The sequence below is a fragment of the Bos taurus genome, chromosome 29 (genome assembly GCF_002263795.3).
Source record: "Bos taurus isolate L1 Dominette 01449 registration number 42190680 breed Hereford chromosome 29, ARS-UCD2.0, whole genome shotgun sequence".
Taxonomy (NCBI): Eukaryota; Metazoa; Chordata; class Mammalia; order Artiodactyla; family Bovidae; genus Bos; species Bos taurus.
In genome coordinates, this window is record NC_037356.1 from 23,250,873 (window position 1) to 23,276,965 (window position 26,093).

General features: G+C 38.1%; 1 protein-coding gene across 2 annotated transcripts in view; it reads right to left on the minus strand.

Moving 5' to 3' along the window:
• Positions 1 to 4,919: 4,919 nt before the first annotated feature.
• NELL1 (neural EGFL like 1) overlaps positions 4,920 to 26,093 on the minus strand; it is a 1,045,899-nt gene continuing 1,024,725 nt past the window's right edge. For both annotated transcript variants that reach the window (XM_024987478.2, XM_024987479.2), the window contains 3 exons: positions 9,893 to 10,069; positions 7,126 to 7,350; positions 4,920 to 5,408 (listed from right to left, as the gene is read on the minus strand). In XM_024987478.2, the coding sequence (XP_024843246.1) occupies positions 5,358 to 5,408; positions 7,126 to 7,350; positions 9,893 to 10,069 (453 nt within the window). In that variant the 3' untranslated portion in view covers positions 4,920 to 5,357. The remainder of the gene's footprint in view (positions 5,409 to 7,125; positions 7,351 to 9,892; positions 10,070 to 26,093) is intronic.

Consider the following 26,093-nt stretch of genomic DNA (forward strand, 5'->3'; position numbering starts at 1 on the left):
GGGCCAGGTGTTTATATATTTGGCTTCAGGGTCCCAATTTTGTGTCGGCCCACTGATGGAAGGGATGAGATCCCATGACAGCTGGCTGAGAGGCCCAGGATGTCTCAGAACTGGTGTTGGCCTGTTGGTGAGTAGGACCAGAGCTGAGAGTTTCCTAGGGCTGGTGCTGTCTAGCTTGTAGGAGGGTGATTTTCTTCCACTGTAGACTGGGAGGTCATGGTGGCTCCAGGGCTGTTGTCTCCCCACTGGTTAGGTGGACCTGAGTCTCAGGGTTTCTAGTAGTAGAGTCCTCAGGGTCCTGGAACTGGTGTATCAGCCTGATGGTGGGTGGGTCTAGGGCTGGTGGTCCTGGGGCTGGTGCCTACTCATTGGTGGGCAGAGTTGGATTCTGAGGTCTCTTGCTGCAGAGCCCTGAGGGGTTCCTGGGCTAGTTCCTGTCTGCTGGTATTTGGAGCTTGGTCCCGTTGGTGGACAAGGTCGTGTCCTGGGGTAGCTGTGGGCTCAGGAGGTCTTAAGGCAACTTGCCTACTAGTGGGTATGGCTTTTCCCCCACCTGGCTAATTGCTTGGCCTGAGGCATCCTAGTACTTGGGCCTACAGGGAAAAGCTCTCAGTGCTAATAAGCTAAAGGGAGGATCGGCAAAATGGCACTTGCCACCATCTGTGTCCATGTGGTAGGACAGTCTCCAATAAATGACTCCCACCAGCATCGCTATCCATGGGGTCAGTTCCACTTGCCTCCTGACTGTCTAGGAGACTCTCCAAGATCAGCAGGTAGATGTGACTCAGGTCTCTGCCTTGGGTCCTGGAGTATGTGAGACTTTGTGTGCAACGTTTAAGACTGGAGTCTCTATTTCCCATAGGCATCTGGGTCTTCTGAAAGAAAGTCCTGATGCCCTTCAAATGTTCTGGGGGCTCCTTTTCTTGGTATAAGACTCACAGCCTGAGGACCCTGATGTAGGACTCAGATTCATTGCTGCTTAAGGAGAATCTCTGCAGTTGCAATTATTCTCCCATTTGTGGGTCACTCAATGGCAGCCCACTCCAGTACTCTTGCCTGGAAAATCCCTTGGATGGAGGAGCCTGGTAGGCTGCAGACCATGGGGTCACAAAGAGTCAGACACGACTAAGCAACTTCACTTTGACTTTTCACTTTCATGCACTGGAGAAGGAAATGACAACCCACTTCTTGCCTGGAGAATCCCAGGGATGGGGGAGCCTGGTGGGCTGCTGTCTATGGGGTCGCACAGAATCGGACATGACTGAAGTGGCTTAGCAGCAGCAGCAGCAGCAGCAGCACCTGTACTTATGGGTCTTGACAATATCATAACTCCATCCCTCCCACTCATCTCATTATGGTTCTTTATATCTTCAGTTGTAGAAGATCTTTTCTATTATATTCTGGTCTTTCTCCTCAATAGTTGTGGCTATGAGAGCTGATGAGCTCAGGATCTTCTTACTCCACTATCGTGGCCTGAACTTATGACTGCTTTGTGTCATCCATTTGGAAGGAATAAGAAAAGCTCACTTGAAATTGAAATTTGAAAAAAAAAATCATTTGAAATCATTATGATGATGGCAGAGAGAAAACTGGGATGGATTGGGTGGTGGTTCTAAGTCTATGACAAGTTAATTATGAACTCCGGGCAATCTACCTAATATCTGAGTGTTGGTTTCATTTGCAGAAGTGAAGGTGATAAGTTTGATCAGTGGCTTTCAAGCTGTGCTCTGTTGATGTCTGTGTGTTGTAGTGGGATATATGAAGGTATTCTAGGTCTCCAACCTTTGTTCCAGGCAGAGATAGTCTTCTTTTATCTGCTTTTTATAGTAAAGCACTGAATAAATTTTATTTTTAAACCCGTCTTATTGTTTAAGAACATCTGAAAGCCACTAGAGTAGGTTGTTTTCACCACCTCATGAAAACTTTTGATGCTATAAAAGATTATGAATTTAAAAGAATTAATAGAAAAACTACCCTATGCAAGGCTCTAGGCTGAATGCTAGAAAATAAAGATTGTATACAGCTTAGCCTATTGTATAAGGAAAATGTGTATTAAGTCCTTAACAGTGACAATTAGTGTAGCGCAAGAAAGCTCAGAAGAGGGGAAGCTCTGAGACTAAATAAATATACACATTGCATATGAATACATAGTGTATTAATATACATCAATTGCATATAAGTATATGTAGATTATGGTACCTATATACAACATGATATATGTATATACATATATTTCATATGCAACCTAGAAGGAAATGAAGCAAAATTTATGTTTAATAGATGTGTCTTGTTAATATATAGGATTTTCATCTCCATATTCTACTCTCCTGAATCACAGTGCTTTTACAATATTGAAAACTGAAGGGTAGCTACATAATTGCTTATGCATTTACCATTGTTTCTTACCAATGTGTGTGTTACAGTTGCAGACAATGGTTATAATCTGTAAGGAGATATGTTTGTCAAACACTTTTTGGTTCATTAAATGGACATTCATTTCACACTGTAAATCAGAGCACAAGATTTAAACACTTTCCATCAGGAGATTCACCACACTTTTAAAAATAACGTTTTTCAATTTCTGGCTGGAGAAGATATTTCAGGCAGTAATTTATTTCAATAGGATCCCCTCGTGGATTAAAGATTGCTAGCACCTTCTAAAGGACCACATAATGGTGATCTTTAAAGTAAAAACTAGTCTGTTCATCTTTTTATTTCCCCAGCAGAGCTTAGTATAGTACTTTATGCATAAAGTACTCCATTTTTAATAAGAAAAATGTCATCAATTATTTCATAGGAAATAAACCTCTTATTGATAGGATTTGGCAGTAGTTTCAATTGTGCTACTAAAAATCAATAACATTTTGTCAAGTTAGTACAGATTAAATTTAACTGAACTGAAATGAAAAGAAAATACTGAGTCTTAATGATTGTAGTTGTAAAACACGTTTTTAGGATGAGCCATCTATGCTAATGGATCTGCAACAAAGTATGAAAATATACAGATTCAATGAAAACTATTAAATTCTGGAAATTGCCTGGAAAAAAATGGAAACAGATATTCTAAAATTCATACCAGTGTTTAGTCATCATTTACACCAGACACTGGCAAACTTTTTTTAGAGGCAAGATGATATTTTTGGTCTTGTATCTTTGTTGGAACTACTCAGTTCTGTCATTTTCTTCAGCAATAGAGAATATATAAATGAATGTGCATGGCTGTTTCCAGTGAAATAGGCAGATGGCCAGATTTGATTCAAGGGACCAGAGTTTGCCAGCCCCTCACTTATATAGTCACAGATGATTCTTAATTTGCCTTTGTTTTTGCACTGATAATTGACAGCTATTTTTAATGGAGGTTCCCTAAATATTTTCTAGATGATTTTAAAAATCTCTGTTCCAGGAATACATTTAAATAATTAAAATAGAGATGTGTTCTAATTTACCACACTATAGCTGCTGCTGCTGCTAAGTCGCTTCAGTCGTGTCCGACTCTGCGTGACCCCATAGACGGCAGCCCACCAGGCTCTGCCGTCCCTGGGATTCTCCAGGCAAGAACACTGGAGTGGGTTGCCATTGCCTTCTCCGACCTTACTATAGCAGTAGTTGTCAAATAGAGCTTTAATTGCTATATCATAATTTAGCACATGAAATTGATCTCATGTGGTGAATTATATCGGAGAAGGCAATGGCAACCCACTCCAGTACTCTTGCCTGGAAAATCCCATGGACAGAGCAGCCTGGTAGGCTACAGTCCATGGGGTCACTAAGAGTTGGGCATGACTGAGCAACTTCATTTTCACTTTTCACTTTCATGCATTGGAGAAGGAAATGGGAACCCACTCCAGTGTTCTTGCCTGGAGAATCCCAGGGACAGAGAAGCCTGGTGGGCTTCCGTCTATAGGGTCGCACAGAGTCGGACACGACTGATGTGACTTAGCAGCAGCAGCAGATATTAGAAACACTTAGATGTAGTTCACTTGAAACTACAACCTAAGTTTGAATTTTCAGCTCAGATACGATGTCATTTGCACATTTTATTCATTTTGTGTAACTCAGTTACTGCCAACTTTTAAAAATAATGATAGTGGCTCAAATAAAAATATTCAGTGTTCTAAAACAGCTACTGAATATATAAAAGTATACTTTCTTAAAAGAAGTATATCATCTACCATATAAGATGTTGCATGATTTAGTAAAAAATATCATTGGCAAGGCATCAGGAGACCTAATTAACAATCCCAATGTGTTATAAGTCAACTAGATCTGAACAAATTAGTTGACTGGGATACATTAATTTACTCTTACGTAATGTAGGAATAATACCCTGCACCTATGCTATAATGGCAACTTGTATGAATAGGCATGGAAATCCCTTGTCAATTATTAAAGTGAAAGTCACTCAGTCATGTCCAACTCTTTGCAACCCCATGGACTATACAGTCTATGGAATTCTTCAGCCCAGAATACTGGAATGGGTAGCCTTTCCCTTCTCCAGAGGATCTTCCCAACCCAGGGATCGAACCCAGGTCTCCCGCATGGCAGGTGGATTCTTTACCAGCTGAGCCACCACGGATGCCCTGTAAGTTATTAAATACTATATGAAACCAATGCAGATACTTCCTCTTTCAGTGCCAGAAAAGGCTGCAAGCATTGTTGCTTCTAAATTGTGGTTTAAGATTTTGTTTCATTTTGTTTGTAAGAGGGAGGAGAAAGTTCTTTTCAAAATAGCTATTTATTTATATCTGTGGTCTTTCCCATCTTTAACATATCATAATTGCTTTCAGCTGGTTTAAGCTGAATGGGGATCTAGATGTATCCAACAGTTTGCAATTTAAGATGCAGTTAGGCTGTACATACACACATTAATACATTTCACAGGAATCTGAATATTAAGTATTCAGTGGATGGGACAAAAATCACAACAGGCAACTTTATTGTAGAATTTGATCCAAAAATCCAGAAAAAATAAATAAAAGGAGCCAAGTCTCTATTATGTTTGTACACAAAATAAACCATAAAATACATCAACATTTACCATGAGATCATTTAAATGTGTCTGTAAATGATCTGATAAGGGAAACGTGATTTACAACACGGGAAACTTTTTTTTTTTTTTTAACAATTATAGACTTAAGTGCAATGCACCATAGGTCACCTAGTCTAGGTTAGCAAGAATGAGCAACATGGTAGGTCCAAAAGGCAACCCCCAAACACCTTCCTTCAATGGAAACTTTGGTAATTATCTGTGGTTTAAAAAAAACAAAACAAAACCCAAACACCAACTCCTTCTTCATCATGTTGGATGGTTATTTTGTCCATTTTTCTTCTGCGATGATGAGTCCATTTTAAATACTTCAATTATTATGAAGACACTCCAGATCCACAGAACAGCAGACACTTCCATTCTGTGCATCAAGACACAAGCATTAGCCAGAGACATAGAATACAAATCAATATGCAGCGTCCACTTTTACATTCAAAATGATCAGCTACGTTTTGAGACCAACTCCATGAATGCTCTAAAAATGATTACTAGAAAAATGCCAGAAGAGGAGTAAAATGGAAGGCAAGACTTATGAGACCCTGCAGGGCCCCTCTTGTTGGGGTCTGCTGGCAGTGAAACTTCATATACCCCCTCTGAACTCAGACCATGTTTGAGACTCCTCTGTATTTCCAATGTGTTTGATCACACAGTTTATTCACTACAATTACTCTGATTGAGATTCTTTCCAAAATTAACCCTCTGAAAGATAAATTACCATTAATAAAACTAGTCAAAAATACCAAAAAGAATCTGAAAATAACTCAAAAATGGCTTCCAGAAAGGCAGGCATATTAGGGGTAAATACAGACTCTCTTGTGGTGACTATGAGAGGGAAGGTACATATCAATTATTAAGAATTCATGAGAAATAAATTATACCTATTAATATTAAATATGGACTTCCCAGGTGGCTCAGTGGTAAAGAATCCTCCTGTCTATGCAGGAGACATAGGAGATGCTGGTTCAGTCTCTGAGTCTGGAAGATCAACTTGAGGAGAAAATAGCAACCCACTCAAGTCTTCTTGCCTGGGAAATTCCATGGACAGAGTAGCCTGGTGGGCTATAGTCTATGGGGTTGCAAAGAGTCAGACATGACTGAGCAACTGAGCATGTGCCTGCACACAATGTAAATATACCTTTATAATTCTCCTAAATGATTTCAAAGCTGACCTCAGAGAAATCATACTGAATACCATAGGTCTATATATTCCCTGGTCATTGTATTTGATGGGGCTGAAGGAATATGGGTCATAACTTTTACTTTATGACGTTTGATGTCCTTTTCCTATTGGGGCTGCATTGTAAGATGATAATTCTCAGAAAAAAGAACACACATTTATAACAGCATAAAAAGGCAAGTTGAGATCCTTCCACTGATGCATGAAGCTGAAACAGGATTTGATAGAATCAAATGGATTAATATTTTTAACATGCTTAATCATGGGAATTTAAGCAGATGTTTCAGCAGAAATTTAACCCTGCCTAAAGTCTACTACAGTCATAGTTCTCCATAAACTTATAAGGGAGGAAGGGGTCAGTTTTTAATTTTAAAGACATGTGAGGATGCCTCATGGGAACTCCTCCAAAAAGACAAGAAAATAATCACAGTTAATTAAATCTTACAGCAGGAGCTTCAAGTCCTTGCATTAGGCATTGTGATAATTAAAGCAAACAACACAGATTTATAGAACACTTTCTTCTAACATAGACAGTTGCCTGAAAGAGCTTAAAATTTTTTTCCAGGATGAAAGTAGATCTTTTTTTTTTTTTTTCTTTCTTTCCCATATTCATGTCAAAATAGCTTAAATCAGCCATAATTGGCCCTAGGGTCAATTGTTTAAATTCCATATTTTACAGGCAAGAGAGGACTATTTTGTTCCATGTTCATTTGGAATTTGCCTTTATACACAGTACAACTATCATCCAGTCAGACAGATTAACCTCCGGAGAGAAGCAAATGCCTGGCTGTGTTCCCACGCCCCTGGGAACCCGTGCATTCAGAACTATCAGGAGTGGGCCTCCTGCAGGTGTTCGCAGGCACGCGTCGGAGGCCTGGTTACCCTCAGGACACCCAATTACCTTGCATTTGCAGGTTGTACATGGAGATCCAGCCATTGTCCACACTGAGCCGCTAAGCCTTGAAAGGCCATAGCTGTCCAGGCAAGTTTTTCTGATGTCATAGGCGATATTATCAGCCAGGCAGGGGTCACTGACACAGCGGGGACAACATTCCCCTTCCAGGAGAGTTGTGTACTCACAGCTCAGACTGGGGCAAGTCAGCGGCCAGCAGTCTACCTCTCCTTCCTGTGGAGAAGAAGTAAAAAAAAAAAAAAAAAAGCCTCCTCATTAGCTTTCGGCACAATCCTGTTGCCAAAGTCCTAGAGAGGGAAATCCTCAGGAATCTCCATGACTGCCCTCACTGACTGCTCCTACTTTAGCATCCTTACGTGTATGATTCCATATGGGTATGACGTGCTTCCTCCTTAAAGAAGGAATACAGACATCATCTCCTCCAGTGTGCTTTTGCTGACTGTCTATATTGCAGCCATGGAGAGAGTTAGGTCCCATCTCTCTGTGCCAATGGCAACCCATAATTATTTTTTAGTGATTCTTATTGATCCTTATTATAGTTATTAATACAATACCAGATTAAGTTTTGAGCTTTCAGGTTCTGGGCTTTTCCCTTTATCTCCCTGATCCTTAGCACAGTTCTGGTCAATAAATGCTAATCAAATGAACAAAGAGATGATACTGGGCTAGTGTATAAAGAGAAACTTATTTTTCTTGAGGTCAAAGGAGGAATCTGAGTCACTGTACTATTTCAACAACATCACACTGAGTTGCTTATGTTAGATTTAGAATGAGGTTGTGCAATATCAGGAGAACCATTTCAGAATGGTTTTGACTGTTCTGTCTGGCCAGTGATATGTCACTAACGTGACGTACAGTCACGTGACGTACAGTGTTACAGTTCAGATGCAGCGTCCAAGTAGTCTATAAACTGGCACCTGTGGCCCCACTGAACTGCACACAGCAGATCTGTTTCTCTGTGTAGTCTTCTGTTATCATGACACGTATTATAATCAATGCAAACTCATACTCAAACTCAGTCAGCATCACAAGATCATGGCCTTTGATCAGCTTCATGATTGCCCATGTCTGTCATGCTCACGGGGCTTCCCAGTGGTACAAGTGGTAAAGAACCCACCTGCCAGTGCAGGAGATGTAAGAGACATGGGTTCAATCCCTGGATCAGGAAGATCCCCTGGAGGAGGGGATGGCAAACCATTCCAGTATTCTTGCCTGGAGAATGCCATGGGCAGAGGAGTCTGGTGAGCTACAGTCCATAGGGTTGCAGAGTCAGACATGACTGAAGCGACTTAGCACACACGTCATGATCACTGTTACATCATCTGGGATCTGGCACGTGCAAATTATTGACATTAACTATAACCCGCTATATTCTCAAGTCATCACAAAGTTATATTCATTAGCATCAATTTTCCAAGAAAATATTAGGGTCTGGGATGGCAGGGGATACTCTTGAAATTCTATAAAAATTTCGTGTCTAAATTTAATACTCATTCTTCTGAGTGCTGAAGACTGGCTTCTTAGAAATGCAATTTTTCAGACTGATATGTGAGCTAATTCTATAGCTGTGTTGAGTTTGTTCTTGAATGGGAGATGTGAAAATGGCTATGATTTAAATATATCTGAGTTATACTCCTCAGCATTAGGAATAATTAAGAAGGAATTATTTCTACTAAGATTATCTGCACATTTGCCAGGTGACTTTAGAAAATCCAATGGAAATTTACAGCATGATGTCTCTGAATGCCTGTTTTTATGCAATATCTATAGACTGAATCATTAACTTTAGAAAATGTTACATTACAAAATGCAGCTAACAGTTTCCGTTACAAATTGACTTAGTTATGACTCAACTCCACTGGCCGTAATTCCCTCAGAGATAGAATATCATCTTCACTATGATAATGTGTTTTAACAGTCTTTGCAACATTAGGAATCTCTGTCTGTGGTATAATCTGAAACAGAAAGAACCAGTTCCAGAAATTAAGCTTTTTCTCTGAAATTTCTCAAACCTGATTATACCCTTAGTATCCCCATATTTAGATACAAAGGCACCCTTCATTTTTCTATAGGAAGGCTTAGCTCTTGAAACCAATTTTTCGATCCAGGAAACATGAACTGTAGTTACTGCTGTGCATTAAGTACTTTCTATGTGTCAAATACTATATTTGCCATTCACACATATCTCTGATCTTCACAACAGCCCTGCAAAATAGGTGCTCATCCACTTGTAGACACTGAAGGAAAGAATGATCAAGTGAAATGCTGGGACTTGCCCACGTTAATCACATAGAGCTTGTATGTGGGAGAACCAGGACTGAATTCTAGGTCTCTATGGCCTAGAATCAATATCATTCCCTGGTATTTCTACTATGTTCTGTTATCTCTCATACTGAAATCTTTATTGGTAATGTCCCAAGAAATGAAAGACTTGGCTCTGTAAGAACTACAACTCCTGATCAAGGCCTCAAAAGCTTTCTGTCATTTGGGGATTTTTATTGTCCTGGATTTGCTAAAAAGTAGCAGTTGCAAAGTAACTTGGGCCAAATTTGTCCTATGTAAATGTCTTGCTTGCTGTTTTAAACAGTGGAACATGAATGCCTTCTGGAAGAGCATTTACCCCTGCATTAGCCACAGGACCCACACCTTCCTGCCCAGGATCACAAATAGCAGGAAACTAAAGCCCACAGGCAACTGAGTTTGTAAACCCCTCGAGAGTATAAAGGACAACACACTCTGAAGGAAGACAGCATACCAGACACCGGCACTGCTGGCAGCTGTGAGTCCAGTTGTCTCCACTCCGATAGAGCTTGTGTCCATTTTGATCCAAACATTGGCTTGTGACCCTGGTGTCACACTCTGGGCAGCAGAAAAGGTCAACGCTTGGATTCTGGCAATCACATGCTGTCCGCCGGCAGAATATCTTCCCGTCCTGTTTAGAAGTGAGGTTAAGGAGGTTTCATCATTAGGGAAGCAATAAGCCTGCACTAAGAAAATTAGTCTTATAAACACTTTACCGAGCACATAGGACAGATTTCTGACAGTCATAGTAACCCCCTGGCCACCTCCCATTTTGCTCAAACAGATGTACACATGTATACTCACGTATACACACCCTGTTTTTCCCTGCCCTTGCCTGCAGAGCAGTCCGTGTTAACAGGGAGACATTTCTAAGTTTAAAAAAGAAATGTTCTTGAAACTTTTTTCTAAATGTTTCTTAAAAATCTTATTTCTAAGTAAAATTATAACTAAGCAGCTAAAAATGCATGAATGATCAAGGACTCGTTTGAGTGGAAAATCACGCTGCTTTACTTTTCCCAGTTCATAGTGAATAAGCTGACACATGCAAACGCATTCATCTACTTTTATCTCTGCCTCAGCTATCAGAGGAAGTCTGACTATACCCTTTTTACAAAAGAATTAACCGAGGTTCAGAGAGGCTAAATGACTTATCCAGCATCACAGAGGTAGCAATTCTCTAAGCAGCATCATTCGATTTCCTGGTTTCAAAATAACTTTTCTTCTAGGGGATAGTTTTTAGCATGTTTATTACAGGTGCCACCTCCCACCTTGAGGTGGGAGTTCCCCAAATTATAGCAAAGTATAATTTCTGGAGTAAAGACCTTGAATACGCATAAAGGATTGAAGGTTGATAGCATTCAAACATTAAAACAATGTTTTGCAGTGTTTCTTTTTTTTTTTTTTTAAATTGGAGTATAATTGCTTTACAATGTCGTGTTAGTTTCTGCTGTACAACGTCAATCAGCTATATGTATACATATTATACATATATCCCCTCCTTCTTAAGCCTCACTCACACCTCCCCTCCATCCCACCCTCTAGGTCATCACAGAGCACCAAGCTGTGCTCCTTGTGCTATACAGCAGCCCCCACTAGCTGCTTTACGCATGGTAGTATATATACGTCAATGCACTCTCAATTTGTCTCACCCTTTGTCGTTCCTCCCCTGTGTCCACAAGTGCGTTCTCTACATCCGTGTCTCTATTCCTGCCCTGCAAATAGGTTCATCAGTACAAATTTTCTAGATTCCATATGCACGTATTAATATATGATATTTATTTTTCTCTTTCTGACTTCACTTTGTGTGACAGACTTTAGGTTTATCCACGTCACTGTAAGTGACCCAATATGACCCAGCAATCCCACTATTGAGCAAATATCCTAAGAAAACCATAATTCAAAAAGACACATGTACCCCAATGCTCCCTGCTGCACAGTTAACAATAGCCAGAACATGGAAGCAACCTAAATGTCCACTGACATATGAAGAGACAAAGATGTAGTATATATACACAATAGAATATTACTCAGTGCTTATTTTTACTGCTGCTTATTTATATGTCTGTTGCTTACAGTAACTTCTCATCTCAGACAATGAACAGCTAAAAATTTAAGGTGAGACAAGTGGCCACCTTTTATAGTTAAAACCACGTTGCCAGATATTTACAAAACCAGAGAATCTCAGGGCCAGAATATACCTTCAGTTCAGTTCAGTTCAGTCGCTCAGCCATGTCCGACTCTGTGACCCCATGAATCGCAGCACGCCAGGCCTCCCTGTCCATCACCAACTCCCGGAGTTCACTCAGACTCACATCCATCAAGTCAGTGATGCCATCCAGCCATCTCATCCTCTGTCGTCTGCTTCTCCTCCTGCCCCCAATCCCTCCCAGCATCAGAGTCTTTTCCAATGAGTCAACTCTTCGCATGAGGTGGCCAAAGTACCGGAGTTTCAGCTTCAGCATCATTCCCTCCAAAGAAATCCCAGGGCTGATCTCCTTCAGAATGGACTGGTTGGATCTCCTTGCAGTCCAAGGGACTCTCAAGAGTCTTCTCCAACACCACACTTCAAAAGCATCAATTCTTTGGCGCTCAGCTTTCTTCACAGTCCAACTCTCACATCCATACATGACCACAGGAAAAACCATAGCCTTGACTAGACGGACCTTAGAGGACACATAACCAAATTCTGACCTATACTTGATTAGTCTAGAGCAATCATATTCAAAAGTCATCAAAACCTGTGCTCTAAATTCTCCAATCTTGAAGAACTCACCACCATGGGAGGTATTTTACTCATGCAACTCTGTACAATTCTGACTGTTAAAAATTGGATTTTTCTTGCCCATCTTCACGGATCCTTGTTTTCATCCTTGATATTCAAAGACCTCTTCATCCCTCTATCACATTTTTATTCTTTATTCTTAGAAGAGAGCTGTTATGTCTCTTCTGAATCATCTCATCTCGAGAGCAAACATATCTAGTTTTTTTGATGATTCCTCATAGTTTTAAATTTTTCACTGTTTGCCACTTTAAAAAAATAATTATTTTTATTTTTAATTATAGTTGATTTACAAAGTTGTGTTATTTTTCAGCTGTACAAAATGATTCAGTTACAAGTACATATATATTTTTTCTTTTTATATTATCTTCTGTTATAGGTTAATACAAGATTTTGAGTATAGTTCCCTATGCTATAAAGTAGGTCCCTGTTGTTCATCTATTTTACATATAATAATGTGTTTATTTTAATCCATAATCCTAATGTTCCCCTCATTTTCCTTTTAGTAACTATACATTTGTTTTCTATGTCTGTGTGTCTATTTCTGTTTTGTAAATAAGTTCATTTGTATCCGTTTTTAAAGATTTCACACATGAACAATATCATATGAGATTCTTCTCTTACTTAATATGATAATCTCTAGGTCCGTCTATGTTGCTGCTAAGGCATTATCTTGTTCTTTTTCTATGGCTGAATAATTCTGCATCGTATATATGTACCACATCTTTACCCATTCCTCTGTCAATGGACATTTGAGTTGCTTGCATGTCTTTGCTATTGTAAATAGTGCTTAGTGAACACTGGGGTGCATGTACCTTGAAGTTCAGTTTTCTCTGGATATATGCCCAGGAGTGGGATTCCTGGATAATACGGTAGTACCATTTTTAGTCTTATGAGGAACCTTCAGACCATTCTCCATGGTGGTTGTACCAGTTTACATTCCCACCACCAGTGTAGGAGGGTTCCTTTTTCTATTCATCCTTTCCAGCATTTGTTGTTTGTAGATTTGATGATGGCTATTCTGACCAGTGTGAGGCAATACCTTATTGTAGTTTTGATTTGCATCTCTCTGGCTGATGTTGAGCATCCTTTCATGTGCTTTTCTGGCATCTGTATGTCTTCTTTGGGGAAACTGTTATTTAGATATTTTGCCCATGTTTTGATTGGGTTGTTTGTTAGATATAGAGCTGCATGAGCTGTTCATATATTTTAGAGATAACACTCTTGTTGGTCACTTCATTTGCAAAGTTTCTCCCATGCAGTGGGTTGTCTTTTTGTTTTGCTTATCGTTTATTCTGCTCTGTAGAAGCTTTTCAGTTTAACTAGGTCTCATTTGTTCTAGTTCTATGAAAAATGCCATTAGTAATTTGATAGGGATATCATTCCCACTCCAGTACTCTTGCCTGGAAAATCCCATGGATGGAGCAGCCTAGTAGGCTGCAGTCCATGGGGATGCGAAGAGTCAGACATGACTGAGTGACTTCACTGTCACTTTTCACTTTCATGCATTGGAGAAGGAAATGGCAACCCACTCCAGTACTCTTGCCTGGAAAAGCCTGGGGACAGGGAAGCCTGGTGGGCTGCCGTCTATGAGGTTGCACAGTCGGACACGACTGAAGTGACTTAGCAGCAGCAGGGATATCATTAAATCTGTAGATTGTCTTGTGGGATATCATTAAATCTGTAGATTGTCTTATGGAGTATAATCATTTTCACAATACTGATTCTTCCAATACAAGAACATGAAATACCTCTCTGTGTCATCTACGATTTCTTTCATTAACATTTTACAGTTATCAGATTACAAGTCTTTCGTCTCCTTAGGAAGGTTTATTCCTAGATAGTTTATTCTTTTAGTTCAGTTCAGTTGCTCAGTCGTGTCCAGTTCTTTGCGACCCCATGGACTACAGCACGCCAGGCTTCCCTGTCCAACACCAAATCCCGGAACCTACTCAAACTCATGTCCATCGCATTGGTGATGCCATTCAACCATCTCATCCTCTGTCATCCCCTTCTCCTTCTGCCTTCAGTCTTTCCCAGCATCAGGGTCTTTTCCAGTGAGTCAGTTCTTCATATCAGGTGGCCAAAGTATTGGACTTTCAGCTTCACCATCAGTCCTACCAATGAGTATTCAGCACTGATTTCCTAGAGGATGGACTGGTTGGATCTCCTTGCAGTCCAAGGGACACTCACACTCTTCTCCAACACCAGTTCAAAAGCATCAATTCTTCAGCACTCAGCTTTCTTTACAGTCCAACTCTCACATCCATACATGACTACTAGAAAAACCATAGCTTTGACTAGATGGACCTTTGTTGGTAATGTCTCTGGGTTTTAACATGTTGTCTAGGCTGGTCACAGTTTTTCTTCCAAGGAGCAAGCCTCTTTTAATTTTATGGCTGCAGTCACCATCTACAGTGATTTTGGAGCCCCCCAAAATAAAGTCAAGTCTCTCACTGTTTCCATTGTTTCCCCATCCATTTGTCATTTAGTTATGGGACCAGATGCCATGATCTTAGCTTTCTGAATGTTCAGTTTTAAACCAACTTTTTCACTCTCCTTTTTCACTTTCATCAAGAGGCTGTTTAGTTCTTCTTTGCTTTCTGCCATAAGGGTGGTGTCATCTGCATATCTGAGTTTATTGATATTTCTCCCAGCAATCCTGATTCCAGCTTGTTCTTCATCCAGCCCAGCATTTTGCATGATGTGCTCTGCATTTAAGTTACATAAGAAGGGTGACAATATACAGCCTTGACGTACTCCTTTCCCGATTTGGAACCAGTTTGTCGTTCCATGTCCAGTTCTAACTGTTCCTTCTTGACCTGCATACAGATTTCTCAGGAGGCAGGTCAGGTGGTCTGGTAGTTTAGATGCAATGGTAAATGGAATTGTTTCCTTAATTTGTATTTCTGATCTTTTATTGTTAATGTATAGAAATGCAGGAGGTTGCTATGCATTAATTTTGTATTCTGCAACTTTCTGGAATTCATTGATGAGCTCTAAATGGCAACCCACTCCAGTGTTCTTGCCTGGAGAATCCCAGGGATGGGGGAGCCTGGTGGGCAGCCATCTATGGGGTCGCACAGAGTCGGACACGACCGAAGTGACTTAGCAGCAGCAGCAGCAGCAGCAGCAGCAGCAGGAGTTTATGATAGTGTCTTTAGAATTTTCTATGTATAGTATCATGTCATCTGTAAATAGTGACAGTTTTCTTTTCCATATTTTTATTTCTTTTTCTTCTCTGATTACTGAGGCTAGGACTTCTAAAACTATGTTGAATAAAAGTGGTGAGAATGGACATTTTGTCTTATTCATGATCTTAAAGGAAATGTTTTTAGCTTTTCACTATTGAGAATGATATCAGCTGTGGGTTTGTCATATATGGCCTTTATTATGTTGAGGAAATTCCCTCTATGTTCACTTTCTGAAGAGGTTGTTTTACCTTTTATCATAAATGGTGTTTTAAATTTTGGCAAAAGCCTTTTCATCTACTGAGATGGTTGTATTATTTTTATTCTTCAATTCGTTGATGTGGTTTATCACAATGATTGATATGTGGACATTGAAGAATCACTGAATCCCTGGGATGAATCCCACTTGATCATGGTATATGATCCTTTTACTATATTATTGGATTCAATTGACCAGTAATATGTTGAGTATTTTTGCATGTATGTTCATTAGTGATATTGGCCTGTACTTTTCTTTTTCTGTGGTATCTTTGTCTGTTTTTTGTTTCATGGTGATGGTGGCCTTGTAGAATGAACTTGGAAGTGTTTCTTCCTCTGCAAATTTACGGCAGAGTTTCAAAAATATAATGTTAACTGTTGCCTAAATGTTTGATACAATTTGCCTGGGAATCCATCTGGTCCTGGACTTTTGTTTAATAGGAGTTTTTAAATCAGAGATTTGATATTAGTACTTTAATTGGTCTCATTATATTTTCTATTTCTTCCTTGTTTAGACTTGGGGAATTGTACCTTTCTAAGAATTCGTCCATTTTTTTCTAGCTTGTCTATTTCTTGGAATATAGTTGCTTGAAGTGGTCTCCTGATTGTTTGTATTCCTGTAGGGTCAGTTGGAACTTCTCCTTTCTCATTCCTAATGTTTTTTTTTTTTTTTTATGTGAGTTCTTTAGCTTTTTTTCTTGATGAATCTAGCTAAAGGTTTATCCATTTTATTTATCTTTTCAAAAAGCCAGGCTTTAGTTTCATTGATCTTTTCTATTAGTTTTCTTCATCTGTATTTCATTATTTCTGCTCTGATCTTAAAATTTCTTTCATTCTACTAGCTTTCACTTTCATTAGTTCTTCTTTCTGTACTTGCTTTAGATGTCAGGTCAGGTTGTTTGAGATTCTTCTTGTTTACAAAGGTAAAATTATATAGCTATAAACTTCCCTCTTAGATCTGTCTTTGCTGTGTCCTGTAGGTTTCAGATCATACTTTTTTCATTGTCATTTTTCTCTAGATATTTTTTGACTTCCTCTTTCATTTCTTTGTGATCCATTGGTTGTTTTGTAACATGTTTTTAGCTTACACATGTTTGTAAGACACATGCTGTCTTCCCTCACCCCATCCAATATTTGAGTTCTAATCTCATAGTGTTATGATCAGAAAAAATGTTTGATGTCAATTTCCTTAAATTTATCAAGGCTTGATTTGTGACCCAAGATGTGATCTATCCTGGAGAATGTTCCATGTGTACTTGAGAGGAAAGTGTATCCTGTTGCTCTCAGATTTAATGTTCTATAAATTGTCTATCTGGTCTAATGTGTCATTTAAGGCCTATGCTTTCTTATTGATTTTCTGTCTAGATGACCAATCCATTGAATCAAGTAGGGTACTCAAGTCCCTCACTATTACTATGACTATGGATTTCTCTTTTTATTGCTCTTAATATTTGCTATAATTAAGGTGCTCCTATGTTGGGTTCATATATATTTACAATTATTCTGTCTTCTTCTTGGGTTGACCCCTTGATTATTATGCAGTGTCCTTCCTTGTCTCTTCTAATAATATTTATTTTAAAGTCTATTTTGTCTGATATGAGCATCGCTACTACTATTCTCTTTTGATTGATATTTGCATAGAATACCCTTTTTCACCCTCTCACTTTAAGTATGTGAATATCCCTAAGTCTGAAGTGGGTCTCTTGTAGGCAGCATATATACAAGTCTTGTTTTTGCATCCATTCAGCTAGTCTATGTCTTTTGGTTGGAGTATTTATTTACATTTAAGGTAATCAGCGATATGAATGTTCTCATTGCTATCTTGTTAATTGCTTGGACTTGTTCTTGTAGGCCCTTTTTCTTTCCTTCCATTTTTGTTCACTTTTCTTGTGATATGATGACTATCTATTGGAATGTTTGGATTGCTTTTCCTTTTCTGTGTTCGTATTGTAGATTTTTGGTTTATGGTTCCCATGAGATTTTGATATAGAAATCTAACCATGAACAAAATTTTTAATCTGATTTCTTAATTTCAAATGCATTTCTGATATTCTGCATTTGCACTGTCCTCTTCTCTTGATTGCTGGTTTTGATATCAGATTAGTGCTTGGATATTTTGCTCTTTATGTTTGCCTTTTCCAAGTGAGCTTTCCCATTCACAGTTTTCCTGGTTCTAGTTGTGGCTTTTTCTATTCCCCCTAGAGAAGTTCCTTTAGCATTTTTTGTAAAACTAGTTGGTAGTGCTGAATTCTCTAACCTTTTGCTTAACAGTAAAGCTTTTTATTTCTGCATCAAATCTGAATGAGAACCATAATGGGTAGAGTGCTCTTTGTTATAGTCTTTTTTTTTTTTTTCCCACACTTTTATCACTTTAAATATTTCATGTAATTCCCATCTGGTCTGCAGAGTTTCTGCTGAAAAATCAGCTGATAACCTTATGAGGATTCCTTAAGTTTCTTTTCCTTTCTTGCTTTTAATGTTTTTTTTTCTTCATCTTTAGTATTTGTCAGTTTGATTAATATGTGTCTCTGCCTTGGGTTTATCTTGTATGAGAATCTCTGTGCTCCTGTACTTGAATAAGTGGTTCCTTTTTAATTTTAGGGAAGTTTGCAGCTATAATCTCTTCACACATTTCTTAGGTCCTTTGTCTCTTTTCCTTTAGGGGCCTCTATAATGTGAATGTTGGTGCATTTAATGTTGTCCTAGAGGTCTTAAACTTTCCTCATTTTTTTTTTTCATTCTTTATTCTGTTCCACAGCAGTGATTTCCACCAGTCTGTCTTCCAGCTTACTTATTCATTTTTCTGCCCTATTTATTCTGCTAATGATTCCTTCTAGTGTATTTTTCATTTCAGTTATTATATTGTTCATCTCTTTGTTTCTTGAATGTTCTAGCTCTTTTAAAAATTTTCATGTATCTTCTCAGTCTGTGCCTCCACTTTTTTAATTAATTTATTTTTTATTGAAGGATAATTGCTTTACAGAATTTTGTTTTCTGTCAAGCCTTGACATGAATCAGCCATAGGTATACATATATCCCCTCCCTTTTGAACCTCCCTCCCATCGCCCTCCCCATCCCACCCCTCTAGGTTGATACAGAGCCCCTGTTTGAGTTTCCTGAGTCATACAGCAAATTCCCATTGGATGTCTATTTTACATATGGTAATGTAAGTTTCCATGTTACTCTTTCCATACATCTCACTCTCTCCTTCCCTCTCCCTGTGTCCATAAGTCTGTTCTCTATGTCTTTTTCTCTATTGTTTCCCTGTAAATAAATTCTTCAGTATCATTTTTCTAGATTCTGTATATATGCATTAGAATAGGATATTTATCTTTCTCTTTCTGATTTACTTTACTCTGTATGATAGATTCTAGGTTCATGCATTTCATTAGAACTGACTCAAAGGCGTTCCATTTTATAGCTGAGTAAAGTTCCATTTTGTATATGTACCACAACACCTTTATCCACTCATCTGTCAATAGACATCTAGGCTGCTTCCATGTTCTAGAGATAAGAGTGCTGCAGTGAACAATGGGATACATGTGTCTTTTTCAATTTTGGTTTCTTCAGGGTACATGCCTAGGAATGGGATTGCTGGGTCATATGGTGGTTCTATTCTAGTTTTTAAAGGAATCTCCATACTGTCTTCCATAGTGGCTGCATCCATTTATATTCCCACCAATAGTGCAAGAGTGTTCCCTTTTCTCCACACCTTCAGCATTTATTGTTTGTATGTAGACTTTTTGATGATGGCCATTCTGACCAGTGTGAGGTGATATCTCATTGTAGTTTTGATTTGCATTTCTCTAATAATGAGCAATGTTGAGCATCGTTTCATGTGTTTGTTAGCTATCTGTATGTCTTTTGGAGAAATGTCTGTTTAGGTCTTCATACTTTTTGATTGGGTGGTTTTTTTTCTGGTATTGAGTTATATGAGCTGCTTGTATATTTTAGAAATTAATCCTTTGTCAGTTGTTTTATTTGCTATTATTTTCTCCCATTCTTAGGGTTGTCTTTTCACCTTGCTCAAAGTTTCCTTTGCTGTGCAAAAGCTTTTCAGTTTAATCAGGTCCCACTTGTTTGCTATTGCTTTTATTTCCATTACTCTAGGAGGTGGGTCATAGAGGATCTTGCTTTGATTTATGTCATCGAGTGTTCTGCCTACGTTTTCCTTTAAGAGTTTTATAGTTTCTGGTTTTACATGTAGGTCTTTAATCCATTTCAAGTTTATCTTTGTGTATGGTGTTAGGAACGTTTCTAATTTCATTCTTTTACATGTAGCTGCCCAGTTTTCCAAGCACCATTTGTTGAAGAGGCTGTCTTTGCCCCTTTGTATATTCTTGTCTCCTTTGTCAAAAATAAGGTACCCATAGTGCATGGGTTTATTTCTGGGCTTTCTATCTTGTTCCAATATTTCTGGTTTTGTACCAGTACCATACTGTCTTGATGACTGTAGTTTTGTAGTATAATCTGAAGTCAGGAAGGTTGATTCCTCCAGCTCCATTCTTCATCAAGACTGCTTTGGCTATGTGGGGTCTTTTGTGTTTCCATATAAATTGTGAAAGTTTTTGTTCTAGCTCTGGAAAAATGCCATTGGTAATTTGATAGGGATCACATTGAATCTGTAGACTGTGTTTGGTAGTATAGTCATTTTCACAATATTGATTCTTCCTACCCAGGAACATGGAATATCACTCCATCTGTTTATGTTGTCTTTGATTTCTTTCATCAGTGTCTTATAATTTTCTGTGTACAGTTCTTTTGTCTCCTTAGGTAAGTTTATTCCTAGATATTTAATTCTTTTTGTTGCAATGGTGAATGGGATCGATTCCTTAATTTCTCTTCCTAATTTTTTATAGTTAGTGTATAGAAATGCAAGTGATTTCTGTATATTGATGTTGTATCCTGCAACTTTGCTAAATTCACTGATTAGCTCTAGTAGTTTTCTGATACCATCTTTAGGGTTTTCTATATGTAGTATCTTGTCATCTGCAAACAGTGACAGCTTTACTTCTTTTTCTGATCTGGATTCCTTTTATTTGTTTTCTTCTCTGATTGCTATAGCTAGGAGTTCCAGAACTATGTTGAATAATAGTGGCAAAAGTAGAGACCCTTGTCACTGATCTTAGAGGGAATGCTTTCAGTTTTTCACCATTGAGAATAATGTTTGCTGTAGGCTTATCATATATGGCCTTTACTATGTTGAGGTAGATTCCTTCTATGCCCATTTTTGGAAGAGTTTTAATCATAAATGGGTGCTGAATTTTGTCAAAGGATTTTTCTGCATCTGTTGAGATTATCATATGGTTTTTATCTTTAAATTTGTTAATATGGTATATAGCATTGATTGATTTGCATATAGTGAAGAATCCTTGCATTCATGGAATAAACCCAACTTGATCATGGTGTATGAGCTTTTTGATGTGTTGCTGAATTCTGTTTGCTAAAATTTTGTTGAGGATTTTTGCATCTATGTTCATCAGTGATATTGGCCTGTAGTTTTCTTTTTTGTGTGTTGTCTTTGTCTGGTTTTGGTATCGGGGTGATGGTGGCCTTGTAGAATGAGTTTAGAAGTGTTCCTTTGCAATTTTTTGAAAGAGTTTTCGAAGAATAGGCATTAGGTCTTCTCTAAATGTTTGAAAGAATGCTGTGAAGCCAGCTGGTCCTGGGCTTTTGTTTTTTGGGAGATTTTTGATCACAGCTTTAATTTCAGTGCTTGTAATTGGGCTGTTCATAATTTCTATTTCTTCCTGGGTCAGTCTTGGAAGATTGAACTTTTCTAAGAATCTGTCCATTTCTTCCAGGTTATCCATTTTATTGCCTTAGAGTTGTTCATAACAGTCTCCTATAATTCTTTGTATTTCTGCATTGTCTGTTGTAACCTCTCCTTTTGCATTTCTAATTTTGTTGATTTGATTCTTCTCTCTTTTGTTCTTGATGAGTCTGTCTAAAGGTTTGTCAATTTTGTTTATCTTCTCAATGAACCAGCTTTTACTTTTATTAATCTTTACTGTTGTTTCTTTCATTTCTTTTTCATTATTTCTGCTCGGATCTTTATGATTTCTTTTTTCCTACTAATTTTGCGTGTTTTTGTTGTTGTTGTTGTTCTTTGTTCAGTTGCTTTAGGTGTAAAGATAGGTTGTCTATTAGATGTTTTTCTTGTTTATTGAGGTAGAATTATATTGCTATAAACTTCCCGCTGAGAACTGCTTTTGCTGTATCCCATAGGTTTTGGGTTGTTGTGTTTTCATTGTCATTTGTTTCTAGAATTTTTTTGATTTCCCTTTTGATTTCTTCAGTAACCTGTAGACGTTTAGAAACATGTTGTTTAATCTCCATGTGTTTGTTTTTCTTACACTTTTTTCTTGTAATTGATGTTGTGTTTCATATCATTGTGGTTGGAGAAGATGCTTGATATGATTTCAATTTTCTTAAATTAACTGAGGTTCAATTTGTAACCCAAGATGTGGTCTATCCTGGATAATGTTCCATGTGCCCTTGAGAAGGTGTATTCTTCTGCATTTGGATGGAATGTCCTAAAGATGTCAATGAGATCCATCTCATCTAATGTATCATTTAAGACTTGTGTTTCCTTATTAATTTTTTTTGATGATCTATCCATTGGTGTGAGTGGGGTGTTTAAGTCTACTATTATTGTTATACTGTCAATTTCTTTTTTTATGTCTGTTACTGTTTGTCTTATATATCGATGTGCTCCTATGTTGGATGCATAGGTACTTACAATTGTTATGTCTTCCTCTTGGACTGATTCATCGATTATTATGTAGTGTCCTTCCTTATGTCTTCTAATCTTCTTTAAGGTCTGTTTTGCCTGATATGAGGATTGCTGCTCCAGCTTTCTTTTGCTTCCCATTTGCATGGAATAAATTTTTCCATCCTCTCACTTTTGGTCTATATGTGTCTTTAGGTCTGAAGTGGGTTTCTTGTAGATAGCATATATATGGGTCTTGTTTTGTATCCAGTCAGTCTGTGTCTTTTGGTTGGAGCATTTAATCCACTTACATTTAAAGTAATTATTGATATATATGTTCCTATTGCCATTTTCTTAATTGTTTGCGTTTGAATTTGTAGATCTTTTTTCTTCTCTTGTATTTCTTGACTTTTAACATTTGTTGTAAAGCTGGTTTGGTGGTACTGAATTCTCTTAACTTTTGCTTGTCTGAAAAGTTTTTTATTTCTTCATCAATTTTGAATGAGATCCTTGCCAGGTACAGTAATCTTGTTTGTAGATTTTTCCCTTTCAGTACTTTAAATATATCCTGCCATCCCCTTCTGGCCTGCTGCATTTCTGCTGAAGGATCAGCTGTTAAGCATATGTATGTTATTGTTGCTTCTCCCTTGCTGCTTTTAATATTCTTTCTTTGTGTTTAGTCTTTGTTAGTTTGATTAGTATGTGTCTTGGCCTGTTTCTCCTTGGGTTTCTCCTGCATGGGATTCTTTCTGCCTCTTGGACTTGATTGACTCTTTCTTTTTCCATGTTGGGCAAATTTTCAACTATAATCTCTTCAAAAATTTTCTTATACCCTTTCTTTTTCTCTTCTTCTGGGACCCCTATATTGTGAATGTTGGTGCATTTGATGTTGTCCCAGAGGTCTCTGAGACTATCCTCATGTCTTTTCATTCTTTTTACTTTATTCTGCTCTTCAGAAGTTATTTCCACCATTTTATCTTCAAGCCCACAGATTTGTTGTTCTGCTTCACATATTCTGCTATTGATTCCTTCTAGAGTATTTTTATGTCAGTAATTGTGTTGTTTGTCTCTGTATGTTTATTCTTTAATTCTTCTAGGTCTTTCTTAATTGATTCTTGTATTTTCTCCATTTTGTTTTCAAGGTTTTTGATCATCTTTACTATCATTATTCTGAATTATTTTTCAGGTAGTCTGCCTATTTCCTTTTCATTTATTTGGACTTCTGTGTTTCTAGTTTGTTCCTTCATTTGTGTGGTATTTCTCTGCCTTTTCATTATTTTTTTTTAACTTATTGTGTTTGAGGTCTCCTTTTCCCAGAGTTCAAGGGAAGTTGAATTCTTTCCTTATAAAAGGTTGTATTCTTTCTTCTTTTTGGTTTCTGCCCTCCTAGGGTTGACCCAGTGGTCTGTGTAAGCTTCGTATAGGGTGAGATGTGTGCTGAGTTTTTGTTTGTTTCTTTGTTTTTCCTCTAATGGGCAAGGCTGAGTGAGGTGGTAATCCTGTCTGCTGATTATTGGTTTTGTATTTTTGCTTTGCTTGTTGTTTAGATGAGGCATCCTGCACAGGGTGTTACTGGTGTTTGAGTGATGCTGAGTCTTGTATTCAATTGGTTTACTTTGTGTGAGTTCTATTTGATACTCCCTAGGGCTAGTTCTCTGGTAGTCTAGGGTCTTGGAGTCAGTGCTCCCAAAGGCTCAGGGCTTGATCTCTGGTCAGGAAAAAATATTCCACAAGTGGTTTGTTATGGCATTATGTGAGATTAAAACAAATATCCAAAAATGAGAAACCAAAGATAAACCCCAGACAAATGGCAGTTACAAAATCAGATAAATAATAATTAAAATAATGTAATACACACATATACATATACACCCATGAGCAAAGTCAAAACAGTCCAACAAAAATAAAGTACAGTAGATTGACCCGGTGAACAAAGGAAATTAAAAATTATATTTACCAGTTAAGAACAAAACTAACTAAAGCACAAACTGGAAAACAAAACTCAAGCAAGGTGTCAAGTGGGGAATAAAGCAATGAAAATAAAACTAACAAATATTTTGAGAGGAAAGAAAGAAAAGAAAGAATAGATATGGAAATTTAAATAGAGGTAGCACTAGGGCCCGTAGACTATGGAGTAGGGTCAAGTCTTGGTGTCAAAGTGATGACCTCTGGGATGGTTGACACTTATCGTTATTCCATGGGTCCTTTGCCACAAGTGTCTTCCCACTCCTCAGTGAGCCATGGCTAATCAGGAAACCCTCTAACATTTGCAGGTTGGTCCAGCCAGGCTCCTATGGAGTTATGGCTTTGTACTGGGTCCTAATGTATGTGAAATCTTCTATGTGCCTCCAACAGTGGAGTCTTTGTTTCTTCCAGTCCTGTGGAGCTCATGCACTCAAGTCCTGCTGACCTTCAAAAGCAAATGCTCTTGGGATTCCTCTTCCCAATGACAGCCTCTGGCTAGGGATCCTGATATAGGGATCCAAACTCTCACTGTTGTGTGAGAACCTCTGTGATATTATTATTTTCCAGCTTCTGGGTCATCCACCCAACACATATGAGATTGGATTATGTCATGAAAGTACCCCTCCTACCATTTCATTTTGGCCTCTTCTTTTTGTTTGAATGTAAAACATCATTTTGTGGGTTCCAGTCTTGTTAACTGTCATTCAATGGTTAGTTGTGCTTTTGTTTGTTTGTGATAGCAGGTGAGTTCAAGGCCTTCTACTTCGCTATCTCCTTTGGAATTGAGGGAATGCTTTTAGTTTGGATGCTTGCTGCCTCTTTCTCAGCCTGTGCTGGCTGTTATCCCCTTGATATGGAGTGTGCATGCAGGGCACTTGTGTGCTCCTGGGATGTTGGGGGCAGTGCTTAGTGCCTGCTTGCAGGTCTTATAGCAGTGGCTGTGGCCAGTGTACTCCCAGGAAAGTGAGGGCAGAGTCTGGCTAATTTCTAATCTCATAGTGTCATGAATGGAAAAGATGCTTCATATGATTTCAACTTTTTAAAATTTCCCAAGGCTTATTTGTGGCCTAGCATGTGATCTATCCTGGAGAATGTTCCATGTGCACTTGAAAAGAATGTGTATTCTTCTTTGAATGGAATGTTTTATATATATCAATTAATCTGTCTGGTCTAATGTGCCATTTAAGACCTGTGTTTCCTTACTGATTTTCTGACTGGGTGATCTGTCCATTGGTGCAAGTGAGGAGTTAAAGTCCCCTATTGTTATTGTGTTACAGTCAATTTATTCATTTATGTTTGTTAACATCTGTCTCATATATATTGAGGTGCTCCAGTGTTGAATGCGTATATTTTCACAATTGTTCTATCTTCTTGGATTGATTCCTTGATCATTATGTAGTATCCTTCTTTGTGTCTTTTAACAGTCTTATTTTAAAGTCTATTTTGTCTGCTATAAGTATTGCTGCTCCAGCTTTCTTTTTATTTTCATTTGCATGGAATAGCTTTTCCATCCTCTCATATATATGCCACCTTCTTCAACAGTTTTGAGTATTTCCAATAATTGTTATTATCATTTACAATCAATTTAACATTGATGTCATGTCAGACATTGTGCAAACTCTTTTATATGCATTATCACCTTTAATCCTGATAATGCCATGGACTAGAAAATTTTATCACCATTTCTCAAATGAGGTTAGCTGAATTAGAGAGCTAAGTATAATTCCTCAGTAATGGTCTGACCAAGACA